At 52.0% G+C, this 18087-nt stretch overlaps 1 protein-coding gene across 1 annotated transcript in view; it reads right to left on the bottom strand.

Moving 5' to 3' along the window:
• Positions 1-18087, bottom strand: part of LOC126456111 (eukaryotic translation initiation factor 3 subunit A-like) — a 160737-nt gene that overhangs the window by 118438 nt on the left and 24212 nt on the right. Inside the window, exon 2 of the mRNA XM_050091865.1 lies at positions 11641-12519. Coding sequence (XP_049947822.1) covers positions 11641-12519 — 879 coding nt within the window. The remainder of the gene's footprint in view (positions 1-11640; positions 12520-18087) is intronic.

The raw sequence follows: 18087 nt of genomic DNA, 5'->3' as shown, positions 1-18087 counted from the left end.
CGAGCACGGGGCCCCGAGCCATTGCAGCCTTCTTTCTCTCCCGGGCTGCATTTCCTTTCCCTTCCCCTCCTTTCCCCTCCATACCCCTTTCCCCTCGCCCTCTCCTCTCCCTCTATTGGTGTCCTTGCTTATGTTGGCCCCCACTATCCTCCTGGTTCTGTTGGTTTTACACTCTGGCTTTGTTGCGTAATCATCTCCTCCTTTTGGCATTCCTTGGGCCCCCTCTGGGGTTTGACCTCCATTCCAAAATTTCTCTTCCGTAGTGTGAGCCATTTGGGAAGAGCACCTTACCTAGTGTCTCCGACGTGTGCCCTCCTAGTATATTCCACCTTTTCTTCTACGTCGTTGTCTGATGCTAGGGTGCATAGCCAGCACGGTAGCCAGCCCGTGTGGTGGGGTCGCTATGTACCCTTTTGGTTGAGCCCCCTGAACACACAGGGATCACACTTCTGATACCTGAGCTGTGACCTCCTCATGCATGCCTTGGAGTGGTTGCTCGTCATCCTGGAGCATCGGAACTCCCGGCAATGGCCGCCGTGCCAGACGGCCCTTGCTGTGGCTGGGTGGCGCCCGTGAGGAGAGCCCCTGATCGGAGTGGGTGGTATCAGGGCGGACGCTATGCAGATGAAACGCATAAGGGTCCAAACCTCTGGCCGCTCTTCTGCGGCCGTCTCTCTGCGTGGTACTGATTCCTCAAGTGCTGCTTCTCTTGCCCCTTCGGCCTTCCCTTCCGTGGCTACCCCCTGGGAGGAGGGTCAGGCCCGTCGTCTAGGGGCAAAACCTTTCCCCCGTTATCTAGTTTGCACCAGGACTGATGGAGATACTTTCACCAGTGTCAAACCTTTATTCTTTGTGGAACACATTGAAGACAAGTTCGGCGAAGTGGACTCCCTGAGCAAGATGCGGTCGGGTTCATTACTGATAAAAACTGCTTCGGCTGCCCAATCTGTGGCCCTTCGTGCCTGTACCCATCTTGGCACAATTCCCGTGTCCATTACCCCTCACCAGTCTCTAAATATGGTACAAGGTGTGATTTTTCACAGAGACCTCATCCTTCAAACTGATGAGGAACTTCGGGACAATCTCGGACGGCGGGGTGTTCACTTTGTTCGGCGTGTTCAGAAGGGTCCTAAAGATAATCGTATTGATACTGGTGCCTTTATCCTGGCCTTTGAAGGGGATACCCTTCCTGAGAAAGTTAAGATTATGGTCTATCGCTGTGATGTGAAGCCGTACATCCCACCTCCTATGCGGTGTTTTAAGTGCTTGCGTTTTGGCCACATGTCTTCTCGCTGTACCCAGGACCCTCTCTGTGGTGACTGTGGACGTCCACTCCATGAGGGGAGTCCCTGTGTTCCCCCTCCTGTATGTGTAAATTGTCATGGTAGTCATTCTCCACGTTCAGCAGATTGCCCAGTCTATAAGAAAGAAAAAAAGATACAGGAGTATAAGTCTCTTGATCGTTTAAGCTACACAGAGGCCCGTAAGAAATATGCACGATTGCACCCTGTGTCCATGACATCTAGTTACGCCTTGGTTACATCTTCATCCCTTCCTCCCCCTTCCTTACCCCCGTCCCGGACCCCTCTCCTTCCCCCCTCCCCTGCGGCTCCCACACCTTCTCCTCTGGGCGCCGCTCCCCCTCCCCAGCCGGAGAAGTGTCCCACTCCTTCGGCGTCTGCCGGTCAAGGGCGCCTCTCCCGGGATGCCCCTTCCCGGCACCTTCCAGGTCAAAGGTCTGCTGCAGCGCGGCGACCGCGAGAGCCGCGGTCTATCGGCCCCCAGGTCGCCCGGTCTCTTTCTGTTCCTGATCTTGCTGCAGCTGGCTCCATTATGCCACACAGCCCTCCTCGATCTCAGCCTGAAAAGAAGAAGAAACATAAGTCCCGGGACAAAGAGCCTCTGGTGTCACCGGAGGTCCCTTCTCCGGCTTCACAACCGGATTCTGACCTGTCGTTTATGGATGTCGCCCCCTCCTTGTCGGTGACGGGTGGGGACCCGGCGGTATGACTGGATTTAGCGTGTTCAGCCCTCATTTAAACCATCGTTCTGTGGTTCTCCAATGGAATTGTAATGGCTACTATCGTCACCTTCCGGAATTGAAATCCCTTCTTTCGTCCTACTCTGCAGCTTGTGTGGTTCTCCAGGAATCTCATTTTACTGATGCTCACTCACCGACCCTCCGTGGGTTCCGTGTTTTCTGTCGAAATCGGGTCGGACCCTTGCGGGCTTCTGGTGGCGTTTGTACGTTGGTCCGTACAGACATTGCTAGCACGTGGATTCCTCTCCAAACTACATTGGAAGCAGTTGCTGTTATGGTCCACTTAGACTCTGCAGTCACAGTATGCAATCTTTATCTCCCTCCTGACAGGACTCTTACACCTGCTGCCTTAACCACCCTTCTTCAGCAACTTCCTCCTCCCTTCCTCCTCCTTGGGGATTTTAATGCTCATCATCCTTTGTGGGGCAGTGCCTTTCCATCTAGACGAGGTCTTCTTATCGACCAATTTATTGCAGACCACGACCTGTGCCTTCTTAATGATGGCTCCCCTACTCATTTCAGTGCTGGTCATGGTACTTTTTCTGCCATTGATCTTTCTCTTTCTTCTCTCTCTCTCCTCCCTTCATTACACTGGTCGCCACACGACGACCTTTGTGATAGTGACCATTTCCCGTTGATTATCACGCTCCCTTCCCGCTCCCCGATGGAGAGGTTACCTCGTTGGTCTTTCCACCGCGCCGATTGGCCTCTATATACTGCACAGGTCGAGTTTTCTCCCTCTTTGTCGGGTTGTATTGATGACGTCCTACGTTACGTGTCTGACGCGATTGTTCGCGCTGCTAACCTTGCTGTCCCGCGCTCATCTGGACAGTTCCGTCGTCGGCAAGTCCCGTGGTGGAGTATGGCCATTGCCATTGCCATCCGTGATCGCCGTCGAGCTTTGCAACAGTTTAAGAGGCACCCATCTGTAGCCAGCCTTTCTACCTTTAAGCGCCTTCGCGCTAAAGCCCGTTATTTAATCAAACAGAGCAAGCGGATATGTTGGGAACGATTCGTTTCTTCCCTTGGTTCCACTGTCCCTCTGTCACGGGTATGGGCTACACTTCGCTCTCTCCAAGGTTGCCATCGGCAGTCCACCCTCCCAGGCCTTCACCTCCCAGATGGCATTTGTACGGACCCATTAGTTCTCGCAGAACATCTTGCAACCCATTTTGCAGTGGCATCAGCGTCGGCCTCCTATCCAGCTGCTTTCCTTCATCAAAAACAGCAGGCTGAAGCTGTCACCTTATGTTTCACCACTTGTGAGTCAGAATCTTACAACGAACCTTTCACTGAATGGGAATTTCTTTCTGCTCTATCTGCTTCTCATGATACAGCTCCTGGCCCAGATTCCATTCATAACCAGCTGCTTCAACATCTCAGTGCTCCACAACGGCACCATCTTCTTCGGGTGTTTAACCGTATCTGGCTCCAGGGTGACTTCCCTTCTCAGTGGAGGGATAGCATTGTGGTTCCTGTCCTTAAGCCTGGTCAGAACCCCCTATCTGTTGACAGCTATCGGCCAATTAGTTTGACCAATGTTGGTTGTAAGTTACTTGAACGGCTGGTAGCCCGTCGGCTCACTTGGGTCCTCGAATCTCGGGATCTATTGTCCCCTTACCAGTGTGGCTTTCGAGAGGGACGATCTCCAATCGATCATTTGCTTCGCTTGGAATCCGCAGTTCGGCAGGCTTTTTCCCAGCGCCGCCATTTGGTTGCAGTGTTTTTTGACCTTCGCAAGGCCTATGACACGGCCTGGCGCCATCACATCTTACTAACCCTTCATCAGTGGGGTCTTCGGGGCCCACTCCCGATTTTTATCCGCCAGTTCCTGATCCATCGGTCATTCAGAGTTCGAGTTGGTACTGCTTTTAGTTCTCCACGGACCCAGGAGACGGGCATCCCACAGGGTTCTGTCTTGAGTGTCCTTCTTTTCCTCATTGCTATCGATGGACTTGTGGCCTCTGTCGGTCCCTTGGTCGCCCCTGCCCTGTATGTGGATGATTTCTGCATTTGGGTTAGTTCCTCCTCGATGCCATCTGCAGAACGGCAGCTCCAGGTGGCTATACGGCGTGCCTCTGCATGGACCCTCTCCCACGGGTTTCAATTCTCTCCTTTAAAATCGCGGGTGGTCCACTTCTGTCGCCGTACTACGGTCCACCCTGATCCAGAGCTCTATCTCGCTGCACAAAGATTGCCTGTGGTTCCACAGTTTCGTTTCCTAGGTCTTCTTTTCGACAACAAGCTCACTTGGCTGCCCCATATCAGACTCCTGAAGGTAGGATGTTTCCGTAAACTCAATGTCCTTCGCTTCCTTGCCCACTCCTCCTGGGGTGCAGACCGTTCCCTCCTCCTCTGTCTTTATCGTGCTCTAGTTCTGTCACGTTTGGACTATGGTTGTCAAGTTTATGGTTCAGCTGCTCCTTCCACGCTGCACGTGCTGGATCCAGTCCACCATCGTGGTATCCGTTTGGCCACCGGTGCCTTCCCTACTAGCCCTGTTGATAGTCTCCTGGTTGAAGCTGGGATCCCCCCCCCCCCTTTCTGTTCGGCGGTCCCAGCTTCTGGTGTCTTATGCCCTTACTATCCGTTCTTCTCCCGCTCATCCTTCCTATTCTATCCTATTCCCAGACCATGAACGTCGCCCGCCTGACTCCCGCCCTCGGGCGGGTTTACCGGTTGGGCTGCGCCTTGCGTCTCTTACCCGTGATTTTCGGCTTCCTTCTTTGTCCTGTCTTCCTCGCTCCCTCCCCTCCACCCCTCCTTGGTTAGTTCCTCGGCCTCGAATTCGGATGGATCTCCGCCGCGGTCCGAAAGATTCCATCCCCCGGTGGTGTTCCGTTCCTTTTTCCGCCAAATTTTATGGGAGTTTCGGGATGCTGTTGTTTTTTACACTGATGGCTCTAAATCTGCTGATCATGTTGGGTATGCCTTCACGTCCTTTGTTGGAACGGAAAATCATCTACTGCCACCCTCATGTGGGGTGTTTACTGCGGAATTGATGGCAATTTCCCGGGCCCTTACCTTTATTAAACAATCCCAACACAACCGCGTTTTGTTATGTACGGACTCGATGAGTGGCCTTCTTGCTATTGACCAGTGTTTTTCGCGCCATCCCTTGGTCTCTGCCATCCATGACCATCTCGCTGATCTTCACCGTGCTGCTTGTTCCATTGACTTCCTATGGGTCCCGGGCCATGTGGGTATCCCGGGTAATGAGCTCGCTGATCGTTTGGCTGGGGGAGCAGTTACTTACCCCCCGTTTTCTGTAACCCCTCCTGCAGCGGATTTACGGCTTCACATCAAATCCCACTTTGCACAGTCATGGGCCAATTCTTGGGAGGCTACTCCACTGTCTAATAAACTTCGTGCCATTAAGGTGAATACAGGCCCATGGCGTTCTTCCTTTAGCCTCTCCCGCAAGGACTCGACCACACTGTGTCGTCTCCGCATTGGCCATACCAGGCTGACCCATGGTTTCCTTTTGCGTGATGAGCCACCCCCGCTATGTGGTTGTGGAGCCTTCCAGTCAGTGGCCCACATTTTGGTTGAATGCCCCCTTCTTTTGGCTCTGCGTGCTAAGTACAGACTCCCCCACACTTTACCTTTGATGTTGGCTGACGATTCCCGGATGGTCTCTCTGGTTCTAGGTTTCCTCCGGGAGAGTGGTTTTTATTCTCAGTTTTACAGTTTTTAATCTCCCTCTGGTGTTGGGGCAGGGCGGTGAGTGTTTGGGTGTCTCCCACTGTAGGCAGTGTTCAGAGATTCCCGATTCACCTCCCTGATCGGAATCCTCTTCTCTTTCCCTTTTACTCTGTTTTTACCCCTTCTTTTTAAGGCTTGGTTAGTTTTTCTATTCCCATACGTACTTTCTGCATTATAGCAGTTGTACCTTTTAAGTCACAGGTGGTCTTGCCTATGCTGTTTCAGCATAGTGTTGGGTTCGTTCTCTTGCCAACTTCCCTCATTTGTTTTTACTAATGACAACGTGACTGCCCTTTTACGTTTCCCCTTTATCCGTTTTATTTTTCTGACTATACTGAGATGTCCCGTTAGCAGAATGGAGTCTATTTGAAACAAGGGACTGATGACCTTGCTGTTTGGTCCCTTTAACCTCAAACAACCAACCAACCAACCAGTTGTGGCTTTTAAGATATGGATGATGCAGGAAATAAGTCTGCAATGTTTCTTCCTCCAGATGGTGCACTACCTCAGAATGTATAGGCTGCACTGATTGATCAACTCCCTAAACCTTTCCTACTGTTAGGAGATACTAACGCCCATAACCTCTTGTGGGTTGGCACTATTCTTACTGGCCGATACAGAGATGTCGAAACTTCGTCTCTGTTCGACTTCTGGCTCTTCAGTACTTGGGCTGCCACACACATCAGTGTGGCTTTAGATAGTTACTCAGCCATTGATTTATCAATATGTAACCCTGGTCTTACCCCATCTATCCACCAGAGGGCACATGAGCTGTGTGGAAGTAACCACTTCCCCATCTTCCTATCACTGCCGCAGCATCAGGCCCACGGACGCCTGCCCAGATGGGCTTTAAACAAGGCGGACTGGGAAACATTCACCTCTGCTGCCACTATTGAACTTGCTCCACACGGCAACATCGATTTGGTGGTTGAGCAGGTGACTACTACAATGATTTCTGCTGCAGAAAACGAGATCCCTTGCACTTCAGGGTGCCCATGACGAAAGGCTGAACAAATTAAGGAGCGTCGGCGAGCTCTACAGCGACATAAGTGGCACCCTTCTCTGGAGCATCTCATAGCCTTTCAACAGCTCCGTGGCCACGATCGCAAATTTATCAAACGACGGAAGCAGGAGTATTTCGAGACACACCTCAACCATTGGGTGCTATACGTCACTTTCCCAAGTCTGGGCAAAGTTCAAACTTGTTTTTGGGTACCAGACCCAAACAGGTGTTCTCACTGGTAACATAAATGGTGTTACCTATCGACACAAACGCGATTGCCAAGCACTTCGCTGCACACTACGCTCGAGCCTCTGCTTCAGAGAATTATCTCTTCTCCCCCCCCCCCCCCCCCTAGCCTTTCACTCCCTCAAACGATGGCTGGAAGCGAAAGTCCTCACGTTCACTACTCGCCACAGTGAATCCTATAACGCCCGATTTATCGAGTGGGAACCTAGGGAGGTAGCGAAGTGGTTACACACTGGACTCGCATTTGGGAGAACAATGGTTCAGTCCTGCGTCCGGCCATCCTGATTTAGGTTTTCTGTGATTTCCCTAAATGGCTCCAGGCAAATGCTGGGATGGTTCCTTTCAAAGGGGCATGGCTGACTTCCATCCCCATCCTTCCCTAATACGATGAGACTGTTGACCTCTCTCTGGTCTCCTTCCCCAAAACAACCAACCAACCGAGTGGGAGCTCCTCAGTGCCCTTGCGCATTGCCCTGACACAGCTCCTGCCCCCCCCCCCCCTCCAGGGGGTACACAACTCTTTTGTGGATACGTGCGTAGCGAGCACGGGACCCGAGCTAATGTGGCCCTCCTTCCTTTCCGGGCTGCATGCCTTCCTTTTCCGCATCCTTCCCTCTCCTCCATCTTCGCCCCTCCTCCCCTCACATCGGGCTCATTCCTTCCCATTCTCCCCCTCTGGGAGTATGGTTTGTGCCTACGTCCGGAGACGGACGCTCGCAAATGTACCGCATTCTTCACCTTCTCTGCTTGTATGTCTTCATCCTTCCTTTGTCCTTCTCTTTTCCTTTGTCCTTCTCTTTTCCTTACCTCTTCTCTTTACCCTTTTCTCCGCTGCGGCGTTTGAGACCTCTCCTCTCCTCTTTCCTTTCTTCTTTGTTTTTCCCTTTCCCTTTCTCTTTCTTCCTCCCTGTGCGTGTCTGAAGGCCGACCCACGCATTTTTTTGGGTAGCCGGTGACGGGCTAACGCGTAATTCCCCGCCCCGGGTAGACAGGTAGGACACGTACGTACCCCCTGGTAACGGCCAGGCCCAGGGTGGGGTGATTACCCGAGCTGACACCTTCCGAAAGTGCCGATTGGTCCCTCCGTCCGTTTGTCGGGAGGTGTGAACAATAACCTAAGGCGGGAGTGCCCTCAGAGAGGGCCCCCACAAGGGCGGGGCGCGCCATCGGAGACGCCGGTAATCATGGGGGATTCTTCCGCAATGGTTTCCTTACCTTTCACTATGTCTCCTCACAAGCGTAAGTTCACTGAGTCTCAGCCACAGACAGTTCTTCCATCGTTGTCACAGTTCCTTGTTGTTTCTCGGTCTGACGGTCACGACTTCTCCACGGTCAAACCTTTCATTATTCAGAAAGGTGTCGACGCTATTGCAGGTCCTGTAAAGTCTTGTTCCAGATTACGGAAAGGCACACTGTTGTTAGAAACAGTGCCCTACAGGCACAAAAATTGCTGCGTACCTCACTACTACACACCTTCCCTGTCTGGGTGGAACTGCACCGTACCTTAAATTCCTCGCGTGGAGTCGTTTATACACGCTCCCTCGATGGATTGTCTGACGAAGAAATTCAGCACTACCTGTCTGTCCAGGGCGTAACGGCTGTTAATAGGGTTATGAAAAGGGTTGACACGAACATCATTCCAACCCGCGCTGTCTTCTTGCCATTTGACAAAGTTCAACTCCCATAGAAAATCAAAGTAGGCTATGAGATTTTTTCTGTTCGCCCTTACGTCCCAAACCCTAGGCGTTGCTATCGGTGTCAGCGGTTAAATCACACCAGCCAGTCCTGTTCCAATCCGGCCAAATGTGTTACGTGTGGCAAGGATGCCCATGAGGGTGCTTGTCCACCTCCATCCCCTCGCTGCATCATCTGTATGGGTGACCACGCTGCTTCCTCTCGAGATTGCCCTGTTTTTAAGGACGAAAAGCTCATCCAGGAAATCAGAGTGAAGGAATAGGTGTCGACCTTTGCTGCTCGAAAATTATTCGCCAGTCGACAGCCCACCGTGCCTCACAGGTAAATACAGCACTGTCCTTGCTTCTCCTCGGCCAACAAAGGAGGCGGCCACGCAGACTTGCGACCTCACCTTTAGTGCCACGGTCGTCAGATCGGCCAGGGCAAAGATCGCCCGTTCAACCTCACCGCTTTCGCCTGCCCACTCTCTGGCTCACCCTTCGTCGGGTTCTGCTAAATCTCGAGCCCAAAAGTCAGACACCAAGACTTCGAAAAAAGAGCATACTCGTGAAGAGTTTTTACGTACCGCAACTTCTCAACCATCGGTTCCTCCATCTAAACATCATATTTCCAAGAAGGCTACAAGAAACCCAGTTCATCTCCTTCTCCGCCAAGGCGTGTCCGATCTACAGCACCACCTGGCGGTAATCGCCCTCGGCCATCTTCTGTGTCGCCGAGGCGCACTGCTGGCGGCCGGTCAACCGGCCGATCGCTGGTGGCAGGAGCTGCTCCTGAACAACCTATGGATCAGGATCTTCTGCCTTCGGCTGAATGCCTTTCCATGCTGTCGATCGCCAACTCTGAGCAGTCGTTGAGTTGACCGCAACCTTGGTCACATTCCTCCATTTTCTGTTCACCCTATGTCCATTATCCACTGGAATATCCGCGGTATTCGAGCCAATCGGGATGAATTGTCGATCCTCTTACGATCCTACTCGCCGGTCATCTTCTGTCTTCAGGAAACAAGGCTGCGTCCCCATGACCACTTTCTTCTCCCTCATTTTCAGTCCATCCGATATGATCTCCACTCTGTTGAAGGCACTCCAGCACATGGACTCATGATTCTTCTCCATGATACTCAGCATTATCACCCAATCCACTTAAACACTTCCTTCCAAGCTGTCGCTGTCCATCTTTCCCTTTCTGGATATACCTTCTCTCTTTGTACTGTATACATTCCATCGTCCACACCAATGGCACGAGCTGATCTCCTTCATCTTCTTGGTCAGCTTCCACCCCCCTATTTGCTGGTTGGGGACTTCAATGCCCACCACCTGCTTTGGGGATCTCCACATCCTTGTCCACGTGGCTCACTATTTCTAGACGTCTTCCACAAAGTGGATCTAGTTTGCCTCAACACTGGGGTCCCTACATTTTTGTCTGCCTCCACGACAGATTTCTCTCATTTAGACCTTTCGGTCGGTACTGTTCCGCTAGCTCTGCGCTTCGAATGGTTCGCCCTTGCTGATACACACTCGAGTGACCACTTTCCACGTGTCCTTAGACTGCAGCCTCAACTGCCATATATGCGCCCGCGACGCTGGAAGTTTGCCCAAGCCGATTGGACACTTTTTTCGTCTCTAGCGACATTCGATGACCGTCACTTTCCCAGCGTCGACGATGAGGTCACACATGTTACCGACGTTATTCTCACAGCTGCGGAACGTTCAATACCACGCACCTCCGAATTGCCCCGGCGCCCCCCAGCTCCTTGGTGGAACGAGGCGTGCCGTGACGAAATACGTGAGCGGCGACGTGCTCTTCGCGTTTTCCGCCACCATCCTACTTTGGCCAACTGTATCCGCTATAAGCAGTTCCGAGCGCGATGCCGTCGTGTCATCCGTGATAGCAAGAAGGCAAGCTGGAAATTCTTTATTAGCTCATTTAACACCTTCACTCCCTCCTCGGAAGTTTGGAGTCGGCTTCGACGGTTCTCAGGCGCGCCTAGTTTCTCCCTGGTCTCTGGGAGTGGACCCCGTCGCAATTACTAACTCGTTGGGTCAGTACTTTGCTGAGATTTCGAGCTCTTCAAATTACCCGCCAGCGTTTCTCCCGAAGAAACGTGCAGCGGAAGTGCGACCTCTTGCTTTCTCCTCTCAAAATCGCGAAAGCTACAATACTGTTTTCTCCTTTCGGGAACTCCAACATGCACTCTCTTCTCGCTCCTCCGCCCCAGGACCGATGGGTATCCACGTCCAAATTTTGCTGCATTTATCAACCCATAGTCTGCGTCACCTCCTTCGCCTTTATAATCGAATTTGGACCGACAGTACTTTTCCCAGACGATGGCGGGAAGCTATCGTCGTTCCTGTTCCGAAACCTGGAAAGGACAAACATCTCCCCTCTAGCTATCGCCCCATTTCTCTCACGAGTAGTGTCTGTAAGGTTTTGGAGCGTATGGTGAATTACCGTTCAGCTTGGTGGCTGGAGTCCCGCTGTCTTTTAACACCTGCCCAATGCGGATTCCGAAAGCATCGTTCTGCAGTTGACCATCTTGTTGCTCTCTCCACTTATATCATGAACAATTTTCTCCGGAAACGCCAAACAGTGGCAATATTTTTTGATCTGGAGAGAGCATACGATAGGTGTTGGAGGACAGGCATCCTCCGCACACTGTTCTCTTGGGGCTTTCGAGGTCGGCTGCCCCTTTTTCTTCGCGAATTTTTGGCAGAGCGCACATTTAGTGTGGTTGAACACTACTCTCTCCCGTACTTTCTCCAAAGAAAACAGGGTATCCCAGGGCTCCGTGCTAAGTGTTGTACTGTTTGCCATTGCCATAAATCCAATTATGGATTGTCTCCTTCCTGATGTCTCGGGCTCCCTCTTTGTGGACGATTTTGCGATCTACTACAGTTCTCAACGGACCAGCCTTCTTGAACGACGCCTTCAAGGATCTCTCGATCGCCTCCACTCTCGATCGCCTCCACTCTCGATCGCCTCCACTCTCGATCGCCTCCACTCTCGATCGCCTCCACTCTCGATCGCCTCCACTCTCGATCGCCTCCACTCTCGATCGCCTCCACTCTCGATCGCCTCCACTCTCGATCGCCTCCACTCTCGATCGCCTCCACTCTCGATCGCCTCCACTCTCGATCGCCTCCACTCTCGATCGCCTCCACTCTCGATCGCCTCCACTCTCGATCGCCTCCACTCTCGATCGCCTCCACTCTCGATCGCCTCCACTCTCGATCGCCTCCACTCTCGATCGCCTCCACTCTCGATCGCCTCCACTCTCGATCGCCTCCACTCTCGATCGCCTCCACTCTCGATCGCCTCCACTCTCGATCGCCTCCACTCTCGATCGCCTCCACTCTCGATCGCCTCCACTCTCGATCGCCTCCACTCTCGATCGCCTCCACTCTCGATCGCCTCCACTCTCGATCGCCTCCACTCTCGATCGCCTCCACTCTCGATCGCCTCCACTCTCGATCGCCTCCACTCTCGATCGCCTCCACTCTCGATCGCCTCCACTCTCGATCGCCTCCACTCTCGATCGCCTCCACTCTCGATCGCCTCCACTCTCGATCGCCTCCACTCTCGATCGCCTCCACTCTCGATCGCCTCCACTCTCGATCGCCTCCACTCTCGATCGCCTCCACTCTCGATCGCCTCCACTCTCGATCGCCTCCACTCTCGATCGCCTCCACTCTCGATCGCCTCCACTCTCGATCGCCTCCACTCTCGATCGCCTCCACTCTCGATCGCCTCCACTCTCGATCGCCTCCACTCTCGATCGCCTCCACTCTCGATCGCCTCCACTCTCGATCGCCTCCACTCTCGATCGCCTCCACTCTCGATCGCCTCCACTCTCGATCGCCTCCACTCTCGGAGCATCGAAACCGGCTTCTGCTTTTCTCCCAGTAAGACCGTTTGTTTTAAATACTGGCGTCGTACGGAGTTTCTTCCGCCTTCCTTACATCTAGGCCCTGTCAACCTTCCGTTTTCGGACGTCGCTAAATTCTTGGGTCTTACATTTGACAGAAAACTGTGCTGGTCCTCCCACGTTTCCTGTCTTTCGGCTCGCAGTCTGCGATCCCTCAACAACCTCCGTGTTCTGAATGGTACCTCCTGGGAAGCGGACCGAGTGGTCCTTCTCCGCTTCTATCACACCTTAGTGCGCTCGAAATTGGACTATGGAAGCATAGCTTACTCATCTGCTCGGCTGTCTATTCTTCAGCATCTTGGAAAGCCTTAATGCTGAGACTGCTGAACCTCCACTGTCCAATAGGCGAGCTGTCGTCCTGAGTCGTTACGCTAGCCATCTGTCTTCCATGCCTGCTAATCCAGCCCATGACATTTTTTCGACGCCTTCTTGGATTTAGGGTATTCAGGGCCCCCTTCTCCCTGCTACCACCGGGAGTCCGCTTCCGTCAACTGCTACATTCTCTTTCCTTCCACTTTCCTAAGACTTCCTTGACAACTTGGTGTACAGCACCGCCTTGGCTCTGGTCCCGGAGCTGCCTGCTCCGTGACCTTTGTCAGTTTCCCTAGCGTGGTACCCCCTTCTCTTGTTTAAAGTCGGGCGTTTGCTGCTCTATGCGCACAAATGAAGGATGCCACATTTATTTACACTGAAAGCTCAAAAACATCGTTTGGTGTTGGGAGAGCCTGTATTGTTGGCGACACCCCAAATAGATTTCGGCTTCCCGACCAATGTTCGGTTTTTACTGCGGAGGTTTGCGCTGTTCTCCAGCCTGTCCAATACATCCGTCTCCATCAGCGGATACAGTGTTTTATCTGCGCAGACTCGCTCAGCTCTTCCCTCAGTCTCCAAGCTCTCTACCCTGTCCACCCTCTGGTCCACTGGATTCAGGACTGGCTCCACTTGAAAGGGGGGGGGGGGGCGTCTCTGTGGCGTTCCTCTGGATCCCAGGACATGTTGGTATCTGTGGAAATGAGGTGGCCAATATAGCAGCCAAGGCTGCAGTCTCTCTTCTTCAGCCTGCTATTCGCGTGATTCCCTTCGCCGATCTACGGAGTGTTTTATGTCGCCGTGTTACACATGGCACGCACATTGGTCGACATTTCCCAAAAATAAATTGCGGGATGTGAAAGCTCTTCCCTGTGCTTGGACCTCTTCCTCCCGAACGCGTCGTCGGGAGGAGGTAATTTGAACTAGACTCCAGATAGGGCACTGTCTCTTTAGCCATAGACATCTTTTAAGCGGCGATCCTCCCCCACTTTGTCCCCACTGCTCTCAGCTGTGGACGGTAAGACACCTTTCACTTCAGTGCCCCTATTTTACTCAGTTACGCGCCCGTTTACAGCTGTCGCCTGATACATCTTCCATTTTAGCAGATGACACGCTCTCAGCCGATCGCGTTCTCTAGTTTATTAGTGCCAGTGAGATGGCGTCAGTCATTTGAAGCTCATTTTGGGGACAAACAACCCCCCCCCCTACCTTCTATAGTGGTTTTATAAGCTTTCTGTCTGTTTTTAATTCCCCAATTTCTTGGGTTTTGCTCCCATTGCTGCTGGTTTCCAGTTTCGTTTTTTAGCTTTTCCTAAGTCACAAACCGGACGCTAATGACCGTACCAGTTTTCGCCCTAAAACGATAACAAAAACAAAAAAACTTCCTCAAGAGCACTAATAAAATGAGTGAGGCAGGGTTCTCAGCGTAGGAGCGAATCAAAGCACAGTGTTAGGTTGTTCAAACTCTTTTTAAATAGACCACAGAGCGTCAAAAAGTATCTTCTTGTAACGTTGCTGACAGCCAGGCGAACTTCGAAAACTGTCTGATGTAGACTCCTTGTGGACTAATCCAATTTTTCCCAGGTCACGGCGTCGACTCATGCCCAGGGAAAGGGCGGCAGGCTGCATGCAATCTCGATATGCAGATCAAACTGCTGTGTTGATATCACGTTAAATTCTTGGCGAGTAAACCCCACCTAAGATCGGTAAGGACAAACAGCTTCCTTCTAGATACAGCCCATCTCTCACCTCTCCCTGTGGGTCCGGGGGTTAGATTAGCCGTGAGGTATTCCTGCCTGTTGTAAGAGGCGACTAGAGGAGTCTCTCACGTTTCGGCCATTACGTGATGGTCCCCTGTAGGGTTTGACCTCGATTTTTCGCAATTTCTCCGAAGAACGAGCCACTTGGGGAAGGGTGCCTTACATGGTACATCGTGTCCATTGTGCATTGAGATGTTTAGCCCACGTTCTAGTCGTCGCATTACAGTCACGCCCATTCTCACTCTTGGGCAAGTACATCTTCCTGGGAGCGTTTCCCACCATGCACTATGCAGTGTCACTTTGTGCCTACAGTAACAATGGACCTCCTTGGACCTCATATCCACCACAGTAGCCAGTCTGTTGTGACGGGGTTGCCATGTACCCTGTTGGTTGTGGTACCCTGACAACACATGGATTGCTCGGCTGATGCCTGCACCAGTGACTCCCCATGTATGCCGAGGAGTAGAAGCTCGTCATCCTGGGGCATCGAGACTCCTGGCGATGGCTGTCCTGCCCGGTGGCCTTTGATGCGGCTGGGTGACGCCCGTGGGGAGGGTCCCCTGGTCGGAGTAGGTGGCATCAAGGCGGATGACACACCATGAAGCATAGTATGCCATCTCTTGCTGGTGGTCCGCTGCCAGCAGTCTCTAAGTGGGCAAAGTCTAACTTTAAACCTAATAAATATTACCCCAAGTATTACCTTTCCTGTCCACACCATGGGAGGAACGCCAGGCTAAGGATGGCAGTGAAACTTATTTGCTATGGTACCTCGTATGTAAGTGTGTTGATGGCGAATCTTTCATGTCCATGAGGCCTCAGTTTTTTCTGGAGCGTTTGGGGGAAAAGTTTGGGGACCTGGAGGGCTTGTCCAAAATGAGTTCTGGGTCAGTTTGGATAAAAACAGCATCATCTGCCTAATCATTATTACTCACTTGTGGTAAGTTGGTAGGTTACATTCACGCCTCATAAGAGATTAAATGTGTTCCAGGGTGTTAATTCCAGAGGGACCTTCTTTTGCAGTCAGATGAGGAGCTGCGTGCCAATTTAGAGCAGTGGGGTGTTCATATCATCTGGCGCGCTCATCAGGTTCTGAGGAATAACCAGGTTGCCACCAGTGCCTTCATATTGGCCTTCAAAGCTGACACACAGCCCAAGAAGGTCAAGTCATATATCCCTCTCAAGATGCAGGGCTTTAAGTGCAGGAAGTTTGGCTGTGTCAACCCACTTGTACTTCCAGCCCCAACTGTCCAGATTGTGGATTCCATCGCATCCCAATACTGCATGTGCCCTACCTCCCATCTGTGTCAGCTGTGGAGAGCATCATTCACCTTGTTCGCCAGACTGCAGGATTTTACATAGAGGAAAATCCAGGATCATAAGACCTTCGACCAACTGATCTACACTGAGACTAAGAGGAAATTTGACGGCCTACATCTTGTATCCATGCCTCATATGCTACAACTACAAGAACTGTTGTTGCCCCATCAGTTCCTCGAATTACTGTCGCCTCTCAGAACCAAAGGACTACATGTGCCCGTTTGATGGTGGGAGGCTGCTTTCCTCTGTTGCTCCCACACCACCTACTGCAGGAGCAACACCCCCCCCCCCACACACACACACACACACCATGGTGGATTTCAATACCTACTTCTGAGAGCGAGAAGCGTAAGACATCTTTGGCTCCTCTCGCTAGGAATGGGTCCCTTGGGTTACTCCCTTTCCAGGTTTCTGCTAGTGTGAAAGATGACCTGCCAGTGGCTGAAGAGCCCAAAAGCAGCTGGTTATAGGGCTTCACATTCATCCTCAGTCGTGGAGACTGATTCCCAGGCAGGGGAAGCCAAGGTACAGCGCGAGAAATCGAAAAAGACCCCTCCAAGAACAAGGAGCTTCCGGTGGCACCCACACCAACGCTCAGTACAAACTCTGCATCTGAGGATGGTGTGGATATTCTGGCGTCCACTGAGGACCTGAATCTCGCCAAACCCTTAGACAACGGTTATAGACTGCTCAGGCAATAAGTCGGTGGCAGCTGGTGGCAATGAGGAGTAAACTGCCTCACTGAATGTTCCACACCTTCCCAATCTCACGATGTCGTTCTCCAGTGGAATTGCTGTGGTCTTTTTTTTTTCACCGCCTGGCTGAGATACAGAAAATGTTAAGCTTTACACCTGCTTTCTGCGTTGCCCTCCAGGAAACCTGTTTCCCAGCAATGCAGACCCCCTGACCTCTGTGGCTATGTGATATTACCGAAACCGTAGCGACTATATTCGTGTGTCAGATGGAGTTCGCATTTGTCGTAAACTGTCTGTAATGAAACTGTGCCCCTTCAAACCCCCCTTGAAGCTGTTGCTGTCACAATACGGACGACGCAGGAAATAACGTCTGCAGTGTATATTTCTTGAGATGGTGCAGTACCTCTGAATGTATGAGCTCCACTTACCAACTCTTTAAACTTCCCTACTTCAGGGAGATTTTAACGCCAGTAACCCCTTGTGGGGCGACACTGTGCTTACTGGGCGAGGCAGAGATGTCGAAACTTTACTCTTAGTTCGACCTCTGTCTCTTAAATACTGGGGCCGCTACACATTTCAGTGTGGCTGATGGTAGTTACTCGGCTATTGATTCATCAATCTGCAGCCCAGGACTTCTCCCATCTATCCACTGGAGAGCACATCACGACGTGTGTGGTAGTGGCCACTTCCCCAGCGTCAGGCCCTTGGGCGCCTGTCCAGATGGGCTTTCAACAAGGCAGACTGGGAAACTTTCACCTCTGTTCGCACTCTGCCACATGGTAATATCGATGTGATGGTTGAGCAGGTGACTACCACAATCGTTTATGCCGCAGAAAACGCGATCCCTCGCTCTTTAGGGTGCCCCCAGCAAAAGACAGTCCATTGGTGGTCGCCGGAAGTCGCTGAGGCAATTACAGAGCGCCGGCTAGCTCTAAAGTGACATGTGCGACACCTTTTCCTAAAGCATCTGATAACCTTCAAGCGGCTCTGTGCTCGTGTACACCAGCTTATAAAACGACAGAAACAGGAGTGTTGGGAGAGGTACGTGTCGACCATTGGGCGCCATATGTCACCTTCCCAAGTCTGGGCGAAGATCAGACGTCTTTTTGGGTACCAGACCTAAACAGGTCGCTTTGGCGTTACCATCAACGGCGTGCAATGTACAGACGCAAACGAGATTGCCGAGCGCTATGCGCGAGCATCTGTCAGAGAATTGCCTCCCAGCCTTCTGCATCCTCAAACAGTGGATGGAAAGTCCTCTCATTCTCTACACGCCACAGTGAACTCTGTAATACCCCATTTACGGAGTGGAAGCTCCTCTGCGCAGATGGCATTGCCCTGACACAGTTCCTGGGCCAGATAGAATCCAGTCAGATGCTCAAATGTCTCGTCTG

The sequence above is a fragment of the Schistocerca serialis genome, chromosome 2 (assembly GCF_023864345.2).
Source record: "Schistocerca serialis cubense isolate TAMUIC-IGC-003099 chromosome 2, iqSchSeri2.2, whole genome shotgun sequence".
In the NCBI taxonomy this organism is placed as follows: Eukaryota; Metazoa; Arthropoda; class Insecta; order Orthoptera; family Acrididae; genus Schistocerca; species Schistocerca serialis.
The sequence above is the reverse complement of the archived record's forward strand: the minus strand, read 5'-3'. Positions and strand labels throughout refer to the sequence as shown.